General features: G+C 48.3%; 1 protein-coding gene across 3 annotated transcripts in view; it reads right to left on the minus strand.

Moving 5' to 3' along the window:
- MED27 (mediator complex subunit 27) overlaps positions 1-17,448 on the minus strand; it is a 246,189-nt gene extending 228,741 nt beyond the window's left edge. For 2 of the 3 annotated variants that reach the window (XM_070799476.1, XM_019971048.2), the window contains exons 1-2: positions 17,210-17,448; positions 14,759-14,903 (exon numbers count right to left, since the gene is read on the minus strand). In XM_070799476.1, the coding sequence (XP_070655577.1) occupies positions 14,759-14,903; positions 17,210-17,412 (348 nt within the window). In that variant the 5' untranslated portion in view covers positions 17,413-17,448. The remainder of the gene's footprint in view (positions 1-14,758; positions 14,904-17,209) is intronic. The other variant, XM_019971047.2, reaches the window with a different exon arrangement.
- Between the last annotated feature and the right edge of the window lie 5,608 nt (positions 17,449-23,056).

The raw sequence follows: 23,056 nt of genomic DNA on the forward strand, positions 1-23,056 counted from the left end.
GTATGTTGACCGTATGAGATGATTTGAAAGTCACACATAAAATGCATGATATAATGTGCATTGTGAGGATTCTGGTCCCCTCTTCCTACTGCACAGAGAGGAAAAGTGCACTCCATTTTCTTTTTTTTTAAGCAACTAGAAGGTCATGTGAAGGACACTGATAAAAATATCTTGGTCCTCCAGATCCACACCTCTACAGCTTCAGTGAAAATGTATTAAAAGCTAAGGATTTTGTAACCAGCTCCATCATCAATATACCATATTGCAGTTATTCTAAAACCTTCTGAAATCACAACGCATCTGAAAATGCTCTCTGAAAATGACCTCGTTCTCAGCGGTCCAAAAAACTCACAATGCGTCTTACAATCAACAGCAGCTTGCTGTCAATAAAACAAAGGCCCTTGGTGAAGGCGCCACCCCTCACCACTCACACCACCTTCCCACCCCTGAAAAGAACTAACAAACCCAGTCGAGCCGCATCTGGAAACCCGGCTGATGTGAAAGGAGGAAGCAGCAGCGGTGGGCTAGGTGTCCTCACGACATCAGAGAGAAAGGGAACCAATCTCCCGTCCACGGATCAAAGAGAACAGCTCTCCACAAGTCAAACGAAACCTCCCAGATCAGAAGCCAAGCAAGTGTTTCTCCTTTCCCAAAGCTTCTAACTCAAGTCCTCACTTCGGGGAGGGGCTCGTATCTCAGGGAAGGTAGGAGGGAGCAGAATCACCCCACGGTGACTACAGGGAAGAGCTCTGGACCAGCGTGGGACTCGGTTCAAGGGAGGCAAGCTTCAAGTTTAAACAGTAATTTGTGTGTAATTATCCTCGCAGGTTGATACAAGATAGTTAGATTAAATAAATTAATCAAAGTACAAATTGTGCTGGCAAGCTCCAGCGCCTGGCTTCTCCTAAGGCCAAGCTGGCAGCAGCACCAGGGCTGGGATTCACAGCCCCCGGATCAGAGCTGGCAGGTGACGGGGGCAGAAGAGAGGCAGTCACGCTCCAGGGGAAGGGAAGCCAGGGTGGCAATCGGAGGGGCGGGCGGGAGGAGGGCTCCGCTGAGCCGTGACAGTGGAAGCCTTAAACATCAGATCCATTACAGCCTGAACACCCACGGCCATTTACACATCACGGTTGGAAATAAATCCTCAGGAAAGCAAAGACCTAGGGGAAGCAGCCATTAATATGCCTTGCCTGCAACACAGCTGAAGCCAGATCGCTTGTCCAAAAAGATGTGTGACCAGGATGCTCTCCTCTCCCCCAACCCGCTTACTTAGAAGTCACGTTATCATCGACATATGAGGATCAATGCTACTCTATTTCATTAGCATACTCCTAAGACCTAACATTTATTGAGCCTTAGGCAAAGTTCTTTACTTAATGCTGATAACCCAAGAAAGGAAGAACTGCTATTATTCCCATTTGAAGATGTGGAACCTGAGACTCAAGGACCAAGGGACCTACCCAATGTCACACAGTAAACAAACCACAGAGCCTAGGATCGATCTAGATAGGTAGCTACACTGCCAGGGGAGGAGGGGAGATTCAAGGAAGGAAAAAATATTAACAAATGAATGAAAACTGACTTGCAGGAACATCATCCCAGGTGTGGCAATTCCTGCAAAATTAGAAAGCAGGCCCCTGCTATGAGCTGAAGTAACAGCGACACACAGTCTGGCAGAAAAGCAAACCCCAGCCATCAGCAGACGGACACAGCCTGAAGAAGCTGGGCCAAAGGAACACGGGAGGGGAGCTGCAGAAAAGCTGTACGGCTCCACTCCTGATCTGGTCAACCCATCAGGTATGGATACGTCACAAAGCAAATTCCACACTGGTCACCAGGCCGCCGCTGTCTTCTGCAGCTGGTGGGAAGCGAGCACACAGGACAGGGTCTGCCACTGCCCTCCAACGGGGCTGCAGCCCAGTTCCACTCAGTGGCCACGCTTCTCTGAAATCTTCATCAGAGTCACCCTTTTGGAGCTTCCGCAGGGAACCCTCCACACTTTTCCACCAATCACACTCCACCACTCAGCTTCCAAATTCAATTTTCAAACAAACTGTTCCAGGGATTTACCTAATGATCTAGTGGCTAAGACTCCAAGCTCCCAATGCAGCAGGCCCAGGGAACTAGACTAGTTCCCCTAGTCAGGAAACTAGATCTGGCACGCCCCAACAAAGACTGAAGATCCTGAGTGTCACATCTGAGACCTGGCGCAGGCAAACAAATAAATACTTAAAATAATAATAATACTCCTAGACATTCTGAAGGGCTTCCCCAATGGCTCAGCAGTAAAGAATCCGCCTGCAATGCAGGAGATGTGGGTTTGACCCCCGAGTTGGGAAGATCCCCTGGTAAGGAAATGGCAATCTGCTCCAGTATTCTTGCCTGAAAGAGCCCCTGGACAGAGGAGCTTGGCGGGCTGCAGTCGACGGGGTCACGAAGAGTCGGACACGACTGACACAGCACAGACATTTGGGTGTCTGTTACAAGACTGCTTTTTATACCCACACTGGTAGTAGGTTACAAAGGAAGGGTGGTGTGGCAGACTTTTAAACTATTTGTTTTGGCTTGAATTTTCTATGATACGTTTTTACAAAGTACAGCATGCTCAATCACTACAAAATTTGTTGTATTGTAAGAAGGGTATACATTTTATTAATAAAATGCTTTGTATACAAATTTAAAAGAAAAGAGTAATACTTCTTTCTCTGTGGCAGTGGCTGTTGAACTTTCAGGGCCACAGACCCCTGAAAAGATCTTGATGAAAGCTGAGGATTAGTCTCCCGAAAAATGGACCTACATATATTCCGGACCAATTGAAGGACCCCTGCCTTTTGCGAAGCTAATCTTTGATGATATATATTTTATCAAACAGAAACAGCAGCGTCAGGCGGGCAGGGAGTGGACGACCGACAGGCACAGAAAGTAACACAGTCCGATGTCTTGGCCACGAGCCGGCAGAAGCCGGAGGAACAGATGAGCACTGTCGATGATCAAGGCCAAAGATCACTTCTCTGGTTCTGAAGGTTTGGGGGCTGAGTTGTGCTTTAGTGACTCAAATTTAAACACAATAACAACAACAAAACCCTGAAAATATGATGTAATATAGTTAAACCAAGGAATTACAATTCACATAAGACGTTTTCCTTTGCCAGCCCATAAATGTATTTCAAGTAAGACTACAATGACCTTTGTGACTTATACTTCACAGTCGCTAAGTCAGGTCCCTCTCTGAGACCCCAGGGACTGCAGCTCGCCAGGCTCCCTTGTCCTTCACTATCTCCCAGAGTTTGCTCAAATTCATGTCCACTGAGCCGGTGAGGCCATCCAACCATCTCATCCTCTGTCGCCCTCTCCTCCTCCTGCTCTCAATCTTTCCCAAAATCAAAGTATTTTTCAATGAGTCGGCTCTTCGCATCAGTTGGCCAAACCATTGGAGCTTCAGTTTCAGTCCTTCCAACAGTTAATAAATCTTTGAAAGTTTCTATTCCAAGACTTTTACCTAAGAGAAGAGCCATTTTCTAACCGTGTCTTCCTTATAAAGACACCACTGCGTCCTACAGAAAGCAAGCAGCTCCTGGATGCGGGCTGTGGAGATGGCAAAGGCAGACTCGAGAACAAAAGTAAGTAAAATCAGGCTGCTGGGGATTGCCGGTGGTGCTGACAGTGATGATACTGTTCATGGTAACTAACGCGTACCAGCCCTCTTCTGAACCCCTCGCGTACTCTAGGCTTTTGATCTTCACAACAGCCCTGAGTGGGAGACTACCATCAAGCTCATCTTACAGATATCAGGAGTAAACCACCCAAGGTCACAGCAGGACTTGAACCCAGGCAGGCCCCGGAGCACCTGTCTTTAATGACAAGCTACACAGCCTCTCTGATCCAAGGAGATGACAAACGTGTTCATGTTTTAGAAATGATAAAGGGCTGAAACGAACACAAGACACTTCAGCTTTTCACTGTCTCCTTTCTTTGCCCTTTTCAGATCTGCCTGAAAACAATCAAGATAATTTGCCTTCTGTTTATATCCCCAAACTAGCTGGGGAAAAAAAAAAAAAAACTTAATATGCATTATCCTTCAATAAGTCAGGCCATAAGTGGAATGCACAAGCCAAATAAAGACATCTCAGCAGCCGTGTGCTCAGAAAATGCAGTGGCTGAGACCCACCTCCCACCCACCAAGAGAAGTGGGACCCAGAGCCCAACCTAAGCCCCCACCTCCTCCCTCCAAAAACACGGGTCATCAGAATCGTAAGACTGACTTCAAAGACAAGGAAGCTACTTAGGTGAAGGTGTTTTGTTGGTCTGTCTTCTGCCAGGTCCTGCCGGATACTGGAAAGACACTGGTGAACAGGTAGGCAGTGTCCCTGGCCCCAGCTCCAGCCATTGGTGCTTACAGGCCAACTCGGATCACACCACAATGTGGGCAAGGGGCACTGCAGGATAGTACAGAGGGGTTACCTCACCCTGACCTGAGGAGCTAAAAAAGAGTCTCCCAATAAAGCAAGAGAATATCAGCCAAACAAGAGGGGTGGGGCCCGCTGAAACAGGCTGCTTAAAGAGCAGGAGGGCTCGCAGGTTGAGGATTGAGCTGGGGCACCATGGGAGTTAGACAGTGAGCCGGACTGTTACCAGCTCCATCATGGCACCCGTCATCATCCTGAGCAGAAGAAGGAATCATCAACATATTTTAAGCAGGAGACTTGTGAGCTCAAACTTGCACATTTAAAGGTCACTCTGATGCTATGCGGGGAGAGACAGGAGGTGGTGAGACAGTGGGGCCAGTGAGGAGACTTCTGCAAATGTCCCGGGCTCTGAGAGAAGCGGTGGGGGTGTTCGCTCATCCGTTTAGCAACCAACGCTTACTAAGCACGTGCCAAGCACCAAAAACCATGGTTCGACTGACCGCAGTGCTGGATGCGGGAGGGTCCAGGGCCGCTGATGTGCAGAGGGAGTGAAATCCACGAGGCAGCGATGTGGCCTGGTTGGTTTTGCTGGTTTCGTCAACCCACCCAGAGGCAGTATTCCCAGCCCTCCCCGGTCACTGGCTCCCAGTGGCCACCTCCCTACGAAGCTGGCCTGCTGGCTAATTGGTGGGAGAGGAAGGGGCAGGTGCAGGCGTTAGGAAGTGCCCTCCAGACCCCACCGGGACCAGATATTGTCAGTGTGCCTTCAGGATCAAAAACGGAGGCTTACGAGGGCCCGTTCCCACCTCGTGACTCATCAGAATAAAGCAACTCCAGCCTCTGCAAACCAAAAGCTCTGAAAACCCTCCTCGAAAGCAAGATGTGCCCATCACTACGTGACTGAGAAGGACAACACGATTCAGAGGAAGTCTCCCCGGGAAAGGCAGCATTCCCCACAAGACATCTTGCGAGGAAATTACCACACTCTGGTTTTCTAAGCCAAGGTCCCCAAGCACAGCGTTTTGGCCAAGGATTCCGATGAACTGCCAGCAGGATAATGTGGTGACGCTGTCTGAACTACTGTGAAAACGCATTAAAATCTCAATGTCTGAGCTCATCCAAGCAATTAAAATGAGCACGGACTGCTCTGTTTTAGACTGGGAAAAACAAAGATCGGATAGCATCGGCCTCTAGAATCCTCTGTGGCTTCTTGGAACACTTTAAAGGCATTTAGGGCAAGCACTTTTGCTATCCAAACCAAGCTAAGGGTACTCTAGTTAACCAGCCACGTCTCCACCGGCTCAAGTTAAGTGTTGAGGGGTGAAGGGGGCATGTGCAGCACTGAAAGAAAGCCCATACCCACCGCGGGCTTACTCTGCGCTGGCCCTGCGCTAAAGCCCACAGAAAGAAGTGTCTTCAGATTCACTATGCAGGTGAAGAGGACGAAATGCAGAGAGGAACTGTAACACAGAGAAATCATCGCAGTGACTTTCAAAGGAAAGAAAACACGCTTCCACTTGCTAACTACAGAAACCTCTTCAGTGGTGCCTGTCGTCCGCTAAAAAAGATAGGCCAAGAACTCATGTGATCTTAAAACTCGGGGGGTTCTAACTCTCATCACAAACCCCAGGGATAAGGGAAGATTTCGAATCAACGCCTTTTCCAGGAAACGTAAGTGTGGTGAGCTAGGTAAACGGATGGACAGTCAGGCAAGGAGTCCGGGGTCCGGTGCGGACCCAGCAGCCCCCAGCTCGCCCCTCGGGAGGCACTGGTCAGCTCATGGGGCTGACCTTGCCTATGGGCAAAATCAGCCATCAGGGCTCCAGGTACTGAAATTTACACAGATCCATTCACAGGAAGTTCCCTGGAGGTCTAGTTAGAACTCAGAGCTTTCACTGCAGGCACTCGGGTTGGATCCCTGGTAGGCGAACTAAGATCCCACAAGCTGCACGGCGTGGCCAAAAGAAAACAGAGAGACCCCACTCACAAACAGAACAACAAACGTGCAGCAGCCTTGCCACGCAGTCATTAACCCACGGCACCAAGAATCCACGGACAGCTCTTTCAGGACACAGTCCAGTTGGGTCAGGTCTCATGTTAACAGTGGCAAGGAAGTCAGTACCCTGTTTTTCCCCTTTCGACACAAATGTAAGACGTATATTTAGAGTGCAGACATCCAGCAGGCTCTCTGACGCAGGAGTCAGCCTGTCAGGAGAGAGTCTAGGGCTGGCCTGGAGCGTGGCGTCATCCAGACACGGCTGGCAAGTGAAGCGGCAGAAAAGATGAGCTGGCCCGGAGGAGGCCTGGATTACAGGAGAGAAGCACAAGGCGCCTCACAGCCCTGCGCTGGCTCAACCCACCACCAGGAAAAGAAGCTGAGAAAGTGGGCAGGCGGGACATCAGATTCCTTCCGCACCGATAACCCTGCGCCTCCATCCCCCACCATCAATGTGCAACTTACCTGGAGGAAAAATGATATGGGGCCATTTCCTGTCCACTAATATCCCTGGAAGAGAAGAGAAAGTGCCCTTTGCAGGCTCTGGTTACAACCCACAGAAGGCTTTGGGTACAACACACAATCCTGTTCAGCCCAGAAAGGGCTACTGTAAGACAGCCAAAGCGGGACTCAAGCTGAGTCCCCCCAGCGCCCACCCGGGACAGAGAGACTCCTGGAGGGCACGTGTGCCATACGTCCAGCCGCCTCTGCCTCTGCTCGGGGCGGCTTCTTAACAGATCTCCTGCTCCTTCAGAGAGGGAGGAGGAGGGAGTCACAAGTCTGATTCCAGGCCACAATACAGTGACAGTTTCCAGAAACCACAACTAATGAGCAGAACAAAGACGTGGAGTCAGGCCAGAGCCTTGGGTGGAGCCCAGTTAGAATTACGGGGACCTCATATGACTTCCACTAACGTCTCCACTCCTGTGTCACAGGAGGCTACGCTGTCTAGAGGACCTCTGAGAGGGAGTCCTCCACTAAGGGCCTCTGGGGCTGAGCTCTGCCCTGGTCTGGTCTGAGATGCTCTGTAGTGGGCACAGCAGGACACACAACAGTTGCGCTTAAGACGTTACCAGACAAGACTGACTCTCCTCCACTCCTGGGGTGCACTTTCATTTCCAGGACCATGGAAATGTACAAACGATTCCACCGTTCTTTCCCAGGTGAGAGATGACCTCAGCCATCATCCAGCCCACTCTTTACCAACGAGGCAGCTAGAACCCAGAGGAGCAAAGCCATGCGTGCCGGGGCCCACGGTTGGACAACGCACAGCCAGAACCAAACCCCAGACTCTCGAGACCTCTGTCCAACGTTCCTGTGACAACCGTTGCCTCGATAAAGCCTTACCCTGCTGCCACAGGGGATAAGAGGTGCTAACGGCACGTGCGCACACTACGCACCGGGCACTGCTCTGGGTCCCGGGCGTGTTACACTCACTGGTCCTCCTGCAGTCCTGGAAGGGGGACGTGCCATCACCCACTTGTGACTGATGAGGAGGCTGGGACAGGGAGGGTGTCCAACTCGCCCCAAGTCATAAAGCTGGGGCCTCAAACCCAACAGAGTCCGACCCCAGAGCCTTGCTCGTCACAAGCACCCAATTCACAAACTGGATATAATCCAAGTGCTTGTTTTTACACAGGCCCATGTGTGCAAATGTTCTCCTAAAGAAATAACGCTAGAAATCCTTGACGCCCATGGCATTCTCCCCACCAGATAAGGGACCAGAGACCAACCTGAACCCTGAGCTCTGGGAGCAAGGCCTCCCTGACAGCCTAAGTGAGAGGACTCCGCCTCAGTTCACAGCGATGGTCTGCCCTGGGCCGGCCACAGCCCTTCCCACCGGCTCCTCGGCCGTCCCCTCCTTCCTGCTTGCGGTTTCTTTCCAGGCCCTTCACGCTGCCTTTACCGCCCCTCCACTCCCACGTCCCATCCACACCCCTGGCTCCACACCACAAGGTCCCCAAGAGGCTAAGTGCCTTCCTCACCAACCTCCCAAACCCTCACCCCATCTCCAGGTTTATGAGGAAATAGAGCCCACCCCAAGAATTCATACCAATGTGTGAGGTGCTGAGATCTCTGTCCAGACCTCCTCAAGGGGAAAAGGTTCTGACTACTTAAATGAACTTGTGATTTGTAGGATTTCAGAAGAATATACTGAAGTCACGTTTGGGAGGCCGGGTAATAGGGAAACCACTGGAAGACAGGCCAGCATGCCCCGAGGGTCAGTCCTGGTCACCGTCTTTTAAGATCATAATACCAGCCCCCAGAGCCTACTTACTTACCCTGTGCCAGGGAAGTGCTGTGCTTATATTACCTCATTCGGTCTCAAAATATTTCTGTGGTGGGTACAGCTGTCATCCCCATTTCAGAGAATACAAAACTGAGGCACACAGAGGGACACCGCATGGCTGTCAGGGAGCAGAGCAGGGATGCAAACCAAAGGCCAAGTCTGCAGCCTGAGCAACACTGCCACGGCGTGGACACACACACGGTCTCCACATGCCACTCGCACGCACTCACTGCACGGAGTCACCCTACGGCACGACACGCGCTGTGACCTTCATCTCCCCTCTAACACTATGATACAAAGGGCTGCACCATCCCCCTTCACAGGCGAGGAAACGCATGTTTCCAACAAGCCTGTCCCGAGTTCAAGGCACAGGCTAAGTGCGGAGGTGGATCGTATCTCAGGCAGCCCAACTCCAGAACTCAGAGCCAAGTCTTGACGCTTCTGGCTGTATCTGCCTTCACTTCTGAATCCAGCAGTATCTAGAAACCCCGGAGGCTGGTTTTGTTCTGTTTGGTTGTGTTACTCTTTCTCATCATGTTCCCACAGGGCTTGGGGTGGGGAGGGCAGCAAGGGTGCAGGCTCAAGGCCAACCAGGGAAGACTTGACTCTAGTCAAACTCCAGGCAAATCTGTGAGAGAAAACCTCTAACAATGGTACCAGGGACCTCTGCTAACAATCAGAACAATCTGGAACAGTCCCTAATCCAAAGTCATGACTAAGGCTTGGGGGCTATTTTAGTGCTTTTCTTTCCTCATTATGTTCTGAATGAACCCATATTCCCTGAGTGAGTTGAGGGTGGGCCTGATGGAGAGAAAAACACTAGGAACGTAAATTAGTTATTGGTAATAAATACACTGGTGGATCAGATGGTAAAGCATCTGCCTGCAATACGGGAGACCCAGGTTCAATCCCTGGGTTGGGAAGATCTCCTGGAGAAAGAAATGGCAACCCACTCCAGTATTCCTGCCTGGAGAATCCCAGGGACGGTGGAGCCTGGAAGGCTACAGTCCGTGGGGTCGCAAAGAGTCGGACACGACTGAGCGACTTCACTTCACTTCACTTCACTTCACTTCACACTGAGTGTGATAGTCAGTGAGTGGTAGTGCACCAAGCGGGACAGTCAGTTCTTGGTAATACACCAGATGGGATAAACCCTGAGAGGCTGACGGAGTTGACGTGCCTCTTCCCAGATAGTTTTCGCACTTTTGCTAAAACAGCAGCTGCCACAGAACACCGGACATGGGGTGCTGTCGCTGAAGTGAGCCTGACTCCATCGACTCCAGAAGGCTTCCCCCAAGCCCCACCCCTTCTGAGCACCAAAGGCATCCCAGGTGACAGGCCACATCGATGAAACGCCAGGCTTGGCCCTCAAAAAGCTTACTGTCAATTCACCAACTGACCTCACCTTTCCTGTCAAATTACCCTTCTGAAGCCTGGCCCTAGCCTCCACCACAGGACCTCAGAATCTTCTCTCGTCTACAAGTAACACAGCTAGATTTCCCAGTGATGGCCCCAAATGGAAATACCCTGATCACACTTCATCAAAAATACAAGCACACAAACCACAAAAGGACTTGTAAATTAAAAATTCAACAGAAAAAGCTCTTTACTTATTCTCTCATTCATTCAGTGAATTATAACTGAATGTGCACTGGGTACCAGGAGCCCTGCTCAGCACTGGGGCGGGGGGACTCCCCCAGGAAACAAGACAGGCACAGTCTCTCTCCCCTGGGACTTAAAAGACGACAGGGCGCTTCGAGGAAAAGGTTCCATGTTGCAGCCTGAACCAGTCCCAGCACCGTTAGCTCCCTGATGCCCAAACGTCAAGAGCACCGTCGAGGCTGGACATGCGGGACATCGATGTTACAGCAACTTCAAGCTGCTGAAAACCAGATTCTGGTGATAACAACTCGGGAGGGTAAAATGGGAGAAATGTCTGCAGACTTTTCAACTGAATATTCCTGGAATAAAAAGTCACTTTTTCTCTAATAAAAGTGAAAAATTAAGTGTGCAGAAGCCAAAAAAAGGCAGTGGCAGCCCATTCCCCAGGGCCTACTTCCTAACCCTAGGAGACACTTCTGGGGTCTTCGCTGCTTCAAACCGCACCAGGGAAGGGCTGAGGTCTTCAAGAAAGGAAGACAGTCAAAGTCGGAAATCAAATCCCTGGTGAGGAGATGCTGGGAACCTTCGGAAAGGGGTCTCGGAGGAGTCAGTTCAGTCTAACGCTTGGCATATCTGGGTGCCATCAGTGACGGAAGTCCACGTCCGCTATCTTACAAGGACAGCGCTGACGCCAATTATTTTTTGCCCTCGTCAAGAGAGCTTGTCATCCCTCTACAGAACAATTATCTATAGGTGCATCAGAGTTAAAAGCTACCTTCCTTCCCCAATTCAGCACAGGGAAAGTGCTGCTCACAGCAATTTGACATCATTTCATTACATTAATTTTTAAATGTGTTATCCTAACAATTATGCCAACTACCATGTAATTAATATTCTGACTGACTTTACAAAAATTACAAAATCCCCTGAAGAAAATAATTAGTCAGTAAGCGTGAACAAGACTTCTCTTTGGCCAACAGAACATAAAACAGAAAGTGTATCACATAATGGGTGTTATCAAAGCCTTTCCCAAACTTTCTTCGATTCTTAGCCAACAGTGCAGAAAGCTGACATTGGCAAGTTATCCCAAAATTCACTTAACATATTAATGTACCTACTGATTTAAACTCTTGGAGAGTAAAATGATGAATGATGAAAGCATCTGCAATTAAAAAGCTCTTTTCATGTGTAGGAGGGGCAAGATAAACACCTATCATTGCTTCCTGCTTCCATAACCCCAGCTGGAAATTAGAATACTGGCTTATTTCTTGGGGCTACTTCCTGACTTTATTAAAGAAATGTACATAAGGCGTCCTTACCCTTGGTTTCCTCTTTTTGTTCAAGGTCAAAGTACAGCTTTCTTATAACAGATTTCAAATCCCTTCTAGAGTAAGGACAGTATAAACAAGCAATAGCCAAATAACACATTATCTACCGTAACAGAAATAAAAAACATGTCTTCTCTGCAGCCCACTTTGGGTAACTGGCAGGGGCGGCTGAGCCCCACAACAGAGCTGTGAGTCCAGAGGGAGCCTCAGCAGGGAAGAATGCGGAGGGTGATTAGCGATGTTTGCCCTGGACTGGAGCGACAGTGTGAGGAGCGGGGCCTGTATTTGCCATCTCCACCCTTCAGTAAACCACTAAAAATGAGTAAAACGTGATACAAATTCATGAATAAAGTATGACACATGAATTGCTCCTGACAAGAAGACTAAAGGGAGGGGAAAATGTTTAGTACAGTCAAAACCTTAAGCCAAACGGGAGTACAGCATCCAGTTTTAGAGTGAAGAATACTGGGCTAAGTCAGGAGTGGCAAATTCTAGTCTAGCTATGAGGCCGTGGGCAGGGTGGTTCATGGGGCCTTGACTTGCCTGGCTATAAAATAAGGGGATAAGCTAAACATCTCTGATTCACTTTCCTTATTTTGCAGAGTAATGGTGCAGGGGTCCAAAATGCCCTCCCTGCTGGGCATAGAGAGCTGGTGAAGGAACAGTCACTTCACAACGTGCACCAGGCCAGGGTGCGACGGAAACCCCAACCCCTCACACTCCTCGGGCAGGACTTACACCCTGACACATTTCTACATCTAGGTTTAACCCGCAGCGTCTCCAGGACAAGTATTTCCACACACGTACTGCTTCTTTCCCCTAACACACCCTCTTCTGCATCTGAGAGGGGAGGAACAGGGACTTCTATCTTAATATTCTATTAAACTGGGCAAACAAAACTATCTTCACTCAACCGGTACGTGTCATCACTTTGATTTAAAACCAGCTGCTTCCACTGGGGTCTCGGGCACTCATGGCCTCGAGATCAGCCTAAATCTTCCCACCACTGAAACGTCTCCACCACTTGAGCCTATTCTGAGAACATTACCCACATGATACATCAACACAGCTTCCACGTCCAAAAGGCAAGACCAGGCATCCAACCAGAAATAAGTCACCTACACATCAGATCCCCCATGCTAGGATGCCCACGCGAGCCCCTGGGGAAACAAGGAAGCTCACACAGGACGGCCTGAGAGGGCAGCGCTGTCCGTGTGGGGCCTGAACAGCCTGGTGTCTGGCCCTAGCAACTGCCCCAGACAGCCATGATTTTGTGTCTGTCCCGCACCCCCTCCTGCCTCTATCCGTGCAGCCCCAATCCCCGCGTTTCAGCTGATCTGCACTGGGCAATCAGAGAATTCCAACCGCTGAGCTCAACAAGCTGTCTGGGTAGGCAGGGGCCCCTCCCAAACAGGGCCCGCATCCGTTTTCAGTGTCTGGCGTGAAGGACCACACAAACCTCCAGCTGCCAGACTGTCTTTCCCACCACTGGGAGACACCAGGACAACACTGGGAAGCGGGCAAAGAGAGGGCAGCAGAATGACTGATCCCCACACCAGGGGGCCATCTGATGCTCAGGACTGAAGTGGGTTTCTGTCCACAGCAGCCCAAGTCTGGAGGACAACCCTTACAGGCTAAATGCGTGCCTCCCAGGTTCAAGCTCCTTTAGTGTCCCAGGATAAATCGTTTCTCCCTGAGTCTCAGACGCAGCTGCCTGGGTCCCACTGTAAACCAAAGAATGTTAAATATTTCCAATGACAAATTCAAAGGAATAATTCTACACGCAGAAACACTGCCACGGCTCATCTGTCACCTGAGACCCGAGAGTGAAAAGAGGAGAAGGGTGATGGGTAATGGGAGAGGGAAGGGCGGATCACAATCAGTAACGCTAAGAACAATCCTCTCCAGGGAGCAGCAGCCTAGGGAGAAAAGCTTCCAAAATCATTCCAAACGTACATTCTAGCTTTCCATCGGCAGCAGAAAACAGAACAAAGCACAGCACAACAGCCCACAGCACCAAACAAGATGAACCTGTGAGCAAACACACGGACTGCTGCCAGGCTGACGAGCCTAATTTTCCTGTTATTTTTACACTGCGGCTTAGTTTTCCTTTCACAGCTGTCCTGGGGGCTCCGCCATGGGGCTACCACGAACAGCAAATTCTATGGCGAGTGTTCCCCTCCAAGGGGTCGAAAGAGTCAGACACAATTGAGCAAGTGAACAATAGAGAGCGCTTAGAGCAATCTCCCGCAGATGGGCGCAGAGTAGTTAAGAGAAGAGAGAGTATTAGGAGGTGGGGATTAACGTATACACACTACTATACATATGGAGAAGGAAATGGCACCAACTCCGGTATTCTTGCCTGGAGAATTCCGTGGACAGCGGAGCCTGGTGGGCTACAGTTCTTGGGGCTGCGAAGAGTCAGACACGACTGGGCAACTAAGCACACACTACCATATACAAAATAGATAATCAGCAAGGACTTACTCTACAGAACAGAGAACTATTCACAATAGTTTGTAATAACCTATGAATGAGAAAATCTGAAGAATATATACATAGATATGTATGCGCCTGAAACCAATACAATACTATCAATCAACTATAATTTAAAAAAACAGATGAAAAAAGGACAGTGAGAGTGATTTACCAAACAGTCCTCTAGAGCCGTTCCATCAACAATGGGGAAGGCAGGCCAAGCAACAAAAGCAAAGTGAGCAGCTGCGCTCGCAGACCACCAGTCCTCCACTTCCGGGGAATCAGGAACCCCCTGAGAATCTGATGAAAGCTAGGAAGTCCTTCCCAGAGAAACACACACACACACACACAGCACAACTCTGAGTGTGATTTCATGGGGTCAAAATAACTGCTCCTTAACCCAGTCTCCAGGTTAAACACACCCGAGTTTGAACTTTTAAAAAAATGTAATTACCTGAGCATCATGATTAATTTCTGAGACTTCAGAGGACTATATAATCTCTCCCAGGGACAGTCTAAAACTTCCAACTCTATAACCCCATGCCAAATCAAGAACAAAAAAAGGAAAGAAAAACTTACCCTCACTTTCTGCCTTTATGCAATGTCAGAAAGCTTGCTTTTTCCTGTATTAGCTTCATTCCTGACACATCCCCCTTACCTTGTTTGACCATTTATACGCCTGGAGGAGCTGACTGTACAGAGGGGTTTTGTCCTGCACAGGATCCAGACTTAACAGCCCGCTGTTATGGAGAGGATGGTTCTCAGAAGGCTTGCCCACCAAGTTGCTCAGACGTTCCAGCTCACTGAAAAGCAAACAGACGCAGCAAGTAAACCTGAGTCCCCCGAAACTCCAGTCCTTAGCCTACTGCATCGGTCCAAGGCTGTTCTTCAAACTGCTCATCATAAACTTAAGTCCCTTAAGAAGAAATACTTTCTGAAAGGTTAAGAAGACAAGGGCCAGGAGCTTCCCTAGTGGTCCAGCGCTGAAGAACCTATCTTGCATTGTGGGGGACACGAGTTCAATCCCTGGTCAGGGAACTAAGATCCCATATGCCGAGGAGCAATTAAACCCACATGGAACAGCTGAGCCTGAGCACCAAATGGAAGGTCCGAGTGCTGCAATGAAAGGTCCCACACGACAGAACAAAAATCCCAAGTAAATAGACAAATATTAAAAAGAAGAAGATGACTAGAGCCACGTGAGAGAACCCCTAGCAGGGGGCTTATCCCATTTTACAGCTGAGCTTTCTGGCACCATTCCAGAGGAGAACAAGGATCAAGAGCAATGAAATCAACAGGACTCCTAAAATCAGGATTGAACAACTCAAATCATTCTTTGCAGGGCTGGGGGAGGGGAGGGCCTTCTGGAATTTCAAAATGTGGTATAACACTGCTTCTCAATAAGAGAGTTTTCAGATCCACATACAGATCATTCTATTTGGCAGTACAGCAAGTACCTGAATAAATGATGATTATTTACCATTCACAGAGAGATAGATTTGTACGTGGTGCTTCACAGATGGTAAAACTTACCAAAACAAAAAAGAGATAAACAAACGGGAAGACACCATGGAGGGGGCTGTGTCAAACAAACACGCTTCAGTGTAGCAGGAAAAAAAAAAACAAAAACCCTAGAGCAGCTTGGGAAAGAGACTGAACAGCAAAAGCACATTCAGGAGCACGTTCTGAGGGGCCAGTCCCAGAGTGTCAACAAGACACCATAGGAACAGCTGAACATAGGAACAGCTTCTCATGCCACGTTCATCTTGGACTCTTTAGCCTCTTGCCTCTTCACGCTGCTGTCCACAGATTTATGAAGACAACGGGGTGAGATCAACACTTTTATTATTAAACTTTCTACAGTGCTGATGGGTTTCAACACCCTGCACATTACCAAGGAAAGCCCACCGAAGAGAAGAAAGGGAAAAACCACCAGCACCCAGACTCAGGCAGGGCAAGCATTATCTGGAACTTCACCAGAGAACAGAAAGTAAGTGTGGGAGTGAGGAGGGGGTGTGACCTCCTGGCTCTCCCCTAGAACAAGACTGGCAACTTACTTACAAGAAAAAAAAAAAAAAAAAGAGGCTCCGATCATTTGGTTACCACCTCCTCCTTCCATCTGGTTACTAAGGAGACCAAGTTGAGGAGACTAAAAAAAAAAAACCCAGCCACTCCAGAAACTAGGATGAATAGCTCACCCAATGCCTTCGCCTGCTGCTAAGGTCAGTTTTGAGAAAAGACAAAAACCCTGCAATTCTAACTTCCCTGAGAAGGTCTGACTCTCATGAGGATAGGAGGGCCCACGACCAGGACCTATTAAAAATTGCCTATTAAGTACCAGGCATTTTACAAGCATCCTCTCACTTCATGTCACTGATAAAGTAGAAGAAGTTGACTTGTTAAGAGAAAGAAATATACAATCCTTAACCCTGAAGGACCCCAACTTAGCTTTTGTTGGGAGGCCCAGGGTGGGGGTGTGGGGATGAGGTGTTTAAGCAGAAGTCATTAAGCTGGGTAAGCCTGTGATGAGGTCTCTTTTGAGGCAGGAACTTCACAGAAGCAGTGAGAGTGGGAGTTAAAGTAGTGATCAGGTGGTTAGGAGGTGGGGTAGGAGAAAAGAGAAAGAACAAAGCCTGTTTCATCATGTTTTGGGCGTGGGGTAGGGCCTGGAACTGATGAATTCCAGGTTCAGGGACGAAAACCTGTGGCCAATTAGGTGGAATACACTTGACTCTGGGGCAGCGTTGAACAGGTCCTTTTTGGTACTATTTGATCAGACGTAGTGGAGCCCAGAGGGCCCACAGGTGGGAACCCTGACGAGCCGAGAAGACGAGTGGAAGTTCATGAGAAGAGCACGTCCCCTCGCGAGGAATGGAAGGACCACAGAGGTGGTCCTGGGTGGCGGGAGTCGGCCAACAGCAGGACGCCAAGAGAAGGGAGACGCGAAAGCGGGGGTGGAAGGAAGATGAGGCCGTGAGGGGCAGGGAGAGGCCTGGAGAGGAGACAGAGGGAGCAACGAAAAGAAAGAGCAGCCCGTGACTCAGGAGACTCCCGCGGGGGTGGGGCAGGGTAGGAGGTCCCGACCCCCAGCCCCTCAGCCGGTACCTACTTGAGGTCCCGGTTGACCGAATGCAAGTTGTCCTGGAAATGCGCAATGAAGGCCTTCTCCCGGCCCTCCAGCGTCTCTTTGTTCCGCATGCCATCCTTCAGGCAGTCGAACACCCTGCTCACGCTAGAGCGGAGCGCCTGAATGGCACTAATGGCCTGGGCAAAGGCCTCCAGATTGACACCAACACTTAGCACGTCCGCCATGTTGCCGCCGCCACAGCCGGCTCTTCAAAACCGGCGAGCAAAAAGACGCGCCGGCTGATGACGCAAGCGCTCGGAGGACTCTGGGAAATGTAGTTTTCGCGGGACGGGGCCGTCCGGGAGGTTTGTGAGGCCACCCTAGGAGAGAGGATTTCCTCTTTAAAGGAATGCGTGGGCAGGAACGCGATCACCTGAATTTAGGGAAGTCCGGCTGCGCTCTCGGCTTTCTTCATGGTAACAAGGAAATACAGAAAGTTCCCTCACTTCCCCAAACTTGCAGTCTTGGGAGTCATACGGAAATGAATTGCTCAGAGCAATAAAGGGTCCGTGGTGTAAAGGATTGAATAAAATTCCTCCATATTAGTAAATCAATGGGGGAGAAGGGAAATTTCTTCCCTACAGTAGAATGCCAGCTAATAAATGCAGAATGAATGATGGAAAGAAAATTACTACTTGGCAACTGTTAGATTAATTATTGATTCAAATAGGAACTGAAGACTGCCAGGGGGTGAAAGGGTGAGGAATAGCAGCATGGTTATATAGTCTCAACATAGCATCCCTCAAGAAACTCGCTAATTAAGAAGGAAAAAATAATAATCCAGAAGTTTCAGCTCTGGCTATATGATCAAAAGAAGGAAAAGTAGGGTCTGGAAAAGCTATTCATTATTTGTACACCCAAGTTTGTAGCAGCATTATCCACAAGAGCCAAAAGGTGGAGGCAACCGAAGTGTCCGTCCTGGGATGAGTTCATTAACATGTGGCATATACACACAAGGGAACATTTATTCAGTCTTAAAAAAGAAGGACATTCTGACACCCACACATACTACAGTGTGGGTCAGGGTATCCTCACTGGCTCAGCAGTAAAGAATCCACCTGCGATGCAGGAGACACAGGAGACTCCGATTTGGTCCCTGGGTTGGGAAGATCCCCTGGAGGAGGGCATGGCAACCCAATCCAGTATTCTTCCCTGGAGGCTTTCATGGACAGAGGAGCCTGGGGGGCTGCAGTCCATAGGGTCCCAAAGAATAGGACACAACTGAAGCCACTGAGCACACAGGGACATATAACATGGGTGAAGCTTAAAGATGTTATGCTAGGTGAAATGAGTCAGACACAAAACGATAAACACCGTATAATTCCACTTATATGAAGTACCTGCTGCTGCTGCTGCTAAGTCGCTTCAGTCGTGTCTGACTCTGTGCGACCCCGTAGACAGCAGCCCACCAGGCTCCACCATCCCTGGGATTCTCCAGGCAAGAACATGGAGTGGGTTGCCATTTCCTTCTCCAATGCATGAAAGTGAAAGGTGAAAGTGAAGTCGCTCAGTCATGTCCGACTCTAAGCGACCCCATGGACTGCAGCCTACCAGGCTCCTCTGTCCATGGGATTTTCCAAGCAAGAGTACCGGAGTGGGGTGCCATTGCCTTCTCCGATGAAGTACCTAGAAGAGTCAAATTCATAGAAACGGAGAGTACGATAGTGGTTGCCGGGAGCTTCGGAAGGGGGAAGGGGAAATCATTGTTCAGAGGACATAATTTCAGTTTGGGAAGATGAAAAAGTTCTGTGCATGGTGGTGACAGTTGCCCAGCAGTGAGAATGGAATTAATGCTACAGAACTGGACACTTCAAATGGTTAAAATGGTAATTTTAGGTTATATATATTTTATCATAAAGGTTTTTAATTCAATAATGTCAGTGAGGGGTGGGTAGGGAATAGAACTTCGCAGTGAAGGAACCTGGCTGACACCACACTGAGAGATCAAGGTCAAATCACCAGTATAGGACAACCCACCCCCTGATGTGAGGCACAGATCACAACATGACTTCTGTGATGTTCCGGCCAAAAAATGCAAACCCTGAATTTGCTCAGGACGTCTGACCAACTCAGAGATGTTAATAAACCCGTAAGAAAGAAAGGTGTTTTATTGTCTTGGGTTTACAGAGTTTCATTTTCTACCTTACCTTTCTAGTGTGGCCATTTATAGTGTTTCCTAAGGGAAAGGGGTAGAGATAGCAGGAAATATCTAGGTGTGGAATTGTAAACAATTCATTGAGTCTCACTGAGCCGCAGTTTTCTTATCTGTAAATTAGGTCTAGTAATCATGCAATGGCACCCCACTCCAGTACTCTTGCCTGGAAAAGGGTGGAGGAGCCTGGTAGGCAGCAGTCCATGGAGTCGCTAAGAGTCAGGCACGACTAAGCAACTCCACTTTCACTTTTCACTTTCATGCATTGGAGAAGGAAATGGCAACCCACTCCAGTGTTCTTGCCTGGAGAATCCCAGGGACGGAGGAGCCTGGCAGGCTGCCATCTATGGGGTCGCACAGAGCGGGACACGATTGAAGCGACTTAGCAGCAGCAGCAGCAATCATCCATGCATGCATGCATTCCAAGTTACTTCAGTAGTGTCTGACTCTTTGCAAGCCCATGGACTGTATCCCACCAGACTCCTCTGCCCATGGGATTCTCCAGGCAAGAATACTGGTATGGGTTGCCATGCCCTCCTCCAGGGGATCTTCCTGAACCAGGGATCAAACCCACATCTCCGGCATCTCCTGCTTTGGTAAGTGGGTTCTTTACCACTCTCGCCACCTGGGAGGGCCCTGGTAACAACACCTATCTTTATAAAATAGCTGTGGGGTTTATAACACCTTGCGCGCAAAGCTTTTGAAATAGTCCTCAGCGTACAATAAACACTTAGAAGATCTTAACTGTGAGGAGGATGTGCTGAGAAAATTTCCGATGGGACTGTGACCTACGCTTCCATCTCCCACTTGAGGAGTCTTTGCATAGAATCAAACAAGGATCAGCAAGGGTTCTATTCAAATTGTCTCTAATGACATCACCCTGTTGACAAGAACTTGTCAATGAACTGTGTCCTATAGTTCGCTATTTTAAAAGGTCTTTTTAAAAATTTCTTTTGGGGAGTTGTTTTTCTTTTTTAAGTTTTTTTGCAGAAGATACTATTTAACTTTACAAAAGTGAAGAAAAATATCTGTGTCTGTTGGCTGGTTTTGGATATGGCTTCAGTTTACTCATCCTTTCCAGGGGAAGAGTAGAGAAGGCAAACTCCATATCATGTTTTGACACAATGCCAAAGAACACTCAAACTACCGCACAACTGCACTCATCTCACACGCTAGCAAAGTAACGCTCAAAATTCTCCAAGCCAGACTTCAACAGTACGTGAACCGTGAACTTCCAGATGTTCAAGCTGGATTTAGAAAAGGCAGAGGAACCAGAGATCAAATTGCCAACATCCATTGGATCATAGAAAAAGCAAGAGAGTTCCAGAAAAAACATCTACTTCTGCTTTATTGACTACGTCAAAACCTTTGACTTTGTGGATCACACCAAACTGTGGAAAATCCTTCAAGAGTTGGGAATATCAGACCACCTTACATGCCTCCTGAGAAGTCGGTATGCAGGTCAAGAAGCAACAGTTAGAACCAGACATGGAACAACAGACTGGTTCCAAATTGGGAAAGGAGTACATCAAGGCTGTGTATTGTCACTTTGCTTATTTAACTTATATGCAGAGTACATCATGAGAAATACCAGGCTGGATGAAGCACAAGCTGGAATCAGGATTGCTGGGGGAAATATCAATAACCTCAGATATGCAGATGACACCACCCTATGGCAGAAAGCAAAGAACTAAAGAGCCTCTTGAAAGTGAAAGAGGAGAGTGAAAAACTTGGCTTAAAACTCAACATTCAGAAAACAAGGATCATGGCATCACTTTATGGCAAATAGATGGGAAAACAATGGAAACAGTGACAGATTTTATTTTGGGGGGGCTCCAAAATCACTGCAGATGGTGACTGCAGCCATGAAATGAAAAGACGCTTGCTCCTTGGAAGAAAAGCTATGACCAGCCTAGACAGCATATTGAAAAGCAGAGACATTACTTTGCCAACAAAGATCCATCTAGTCAAAGCTATGGTTTTTCCAGTACTCATGTATAAATGTGAGAGTTGGATTATAATGAAAGCTGAGCACCACAGAACTGGTGCTTTTGAACTGTGGTGTTGGAGAAGACTCTTGAGAGTCCCTTGGACTGCAAGGAAATCAAACCAGTCAATCCTAAAGGAAATCAGTCCTGAATATTAATTGCAAGGACCGATGCTGAAGCTGAAATTCCAATAGTTTGGCCACCTGACGGGAAGAACTGACTCACTGGAAAAGACCCTGATGGTGGGAAAGATTGAAGGCAGGAGGAGAACAGGATGACAGAGGATGAGCTGGCTGGATGACATCAGCGACTCAATGGACATGAGTTTGAGCAAGTTCCGGGACTTGGTGATGGACAGGGAGGCCTGGCATGCTGCAGTCCATGGGGTCGCAAAGAGTCAGACTCGACTGAGCAACTGAACTGAATTGAAGTCTTAGAGAATGAAGTCCTTGCTATGTATTTTTGTCCCAGAGGAGAGGAGAGGTTGAGAACTGTGCCGCTCTATTTCTGCCCACACTCATGTGTATCTATAAACACGCAGATTTTTGCTTGGGGTGGGGGGTTTGGCTGGACCATGTTGTATGTGGGATCTTAGTTCCCCGACCAGGGATGGAACCCCTGTTTTCCTGCATTGGGAACATGACATCTTAACCACTAGACTTCCAGGGAAGTCCCCATAACACAAAGTTTCACATATAATTTCGGGGGGTTCACAGTCCTCACTGAAGCCCAAGAATGAACCTCTGGTTAGAATCATGCACTAAGGTAAGCACCACAGGTGTATGGCCGGCAGCTAACTTGTAACTGTCAGCTCTCCGATGCCTTGAGCACAAGAGATGTTCACTCTGTGAGAGCAATGAGTTAACCCAGTATATTATATTTGTTTCCTGGATCTTCTCTCCAAATTATCTCATCTCTTTGTGTACTCAGATACCATCTCTCGCACCTGCTCAGCTGTCCTCCCGCCACCTTTCCCACACAATTAGATTTTCCTTTGTCTCTTTCTCTGATTCAGTGGTTTAGACTCTGATTGGCGCAATGAAGTACAAATACACTCTGCTCCCACCGTCATTAGTTCTCAGGATTTCTCTCCGGCTCCCCTCTTCTGGGAAACTCAGACATTGATCAGTGGAAATACATATTTCCCCTGAAGCTTATAAGGAGTCTATCATCACGTCAACAACAAACTTTTCATTTTGGAAAGGAATGGACAGAGCTTCTCCGAGGTGGTGTAAATTCTTGAGCATGTTGACACATGTATGCTTGCATCTGTGTGTGTGCTTGTGGAATAGAAATCACTTTAAAGGAGTTCATTTCAAGAAATATCAGATTTTAATTATTATGATGTTATGTTTGGCTAAAAGGCAGCACCCTGCTACTAATATCTTCCAAAATGAACAAGTCATTAGCTTGGTGCTAGCAGCTCAAGAGTATTAGAATGAGCAATCAGAATTAAAGTTGTCAGGATTTAATTAAAATATGCTGCAACACCCATCATATTCAGAGAGCATGTGTTAAGCATTCAGACTGAGAAAGCACCCTCATCAATTAATAATTATTAAGGATTCACTGGACACAGAACACTGCGTTGGAGGGGTGCACAGAAAGTCACCAGATAGCTTTAAAGCAAATTTTCCCTGGATAAACCACCTGGGAACTGAGCCACCTGTTGTAATCAACGTGGCACAA

Source organism: Bos indicus, chromosome 11 (genome assembly GCF_029378745.1).
Source record: "Bos indicus isolate NIAB-ARS_2022 breed Sahiwal x Tharparkar chromosome 11, NIAB-ARS_B.indTharparkar_mat_pri_1.0, whole genome shotgun sequence".
Classification (NCBI taxonomy): domain Eukaryota; kingdom Metazoa; phylum Chordata; class Mammalia; order Artiodactyla; family Bovidae; genus Bos; species Bos indicus.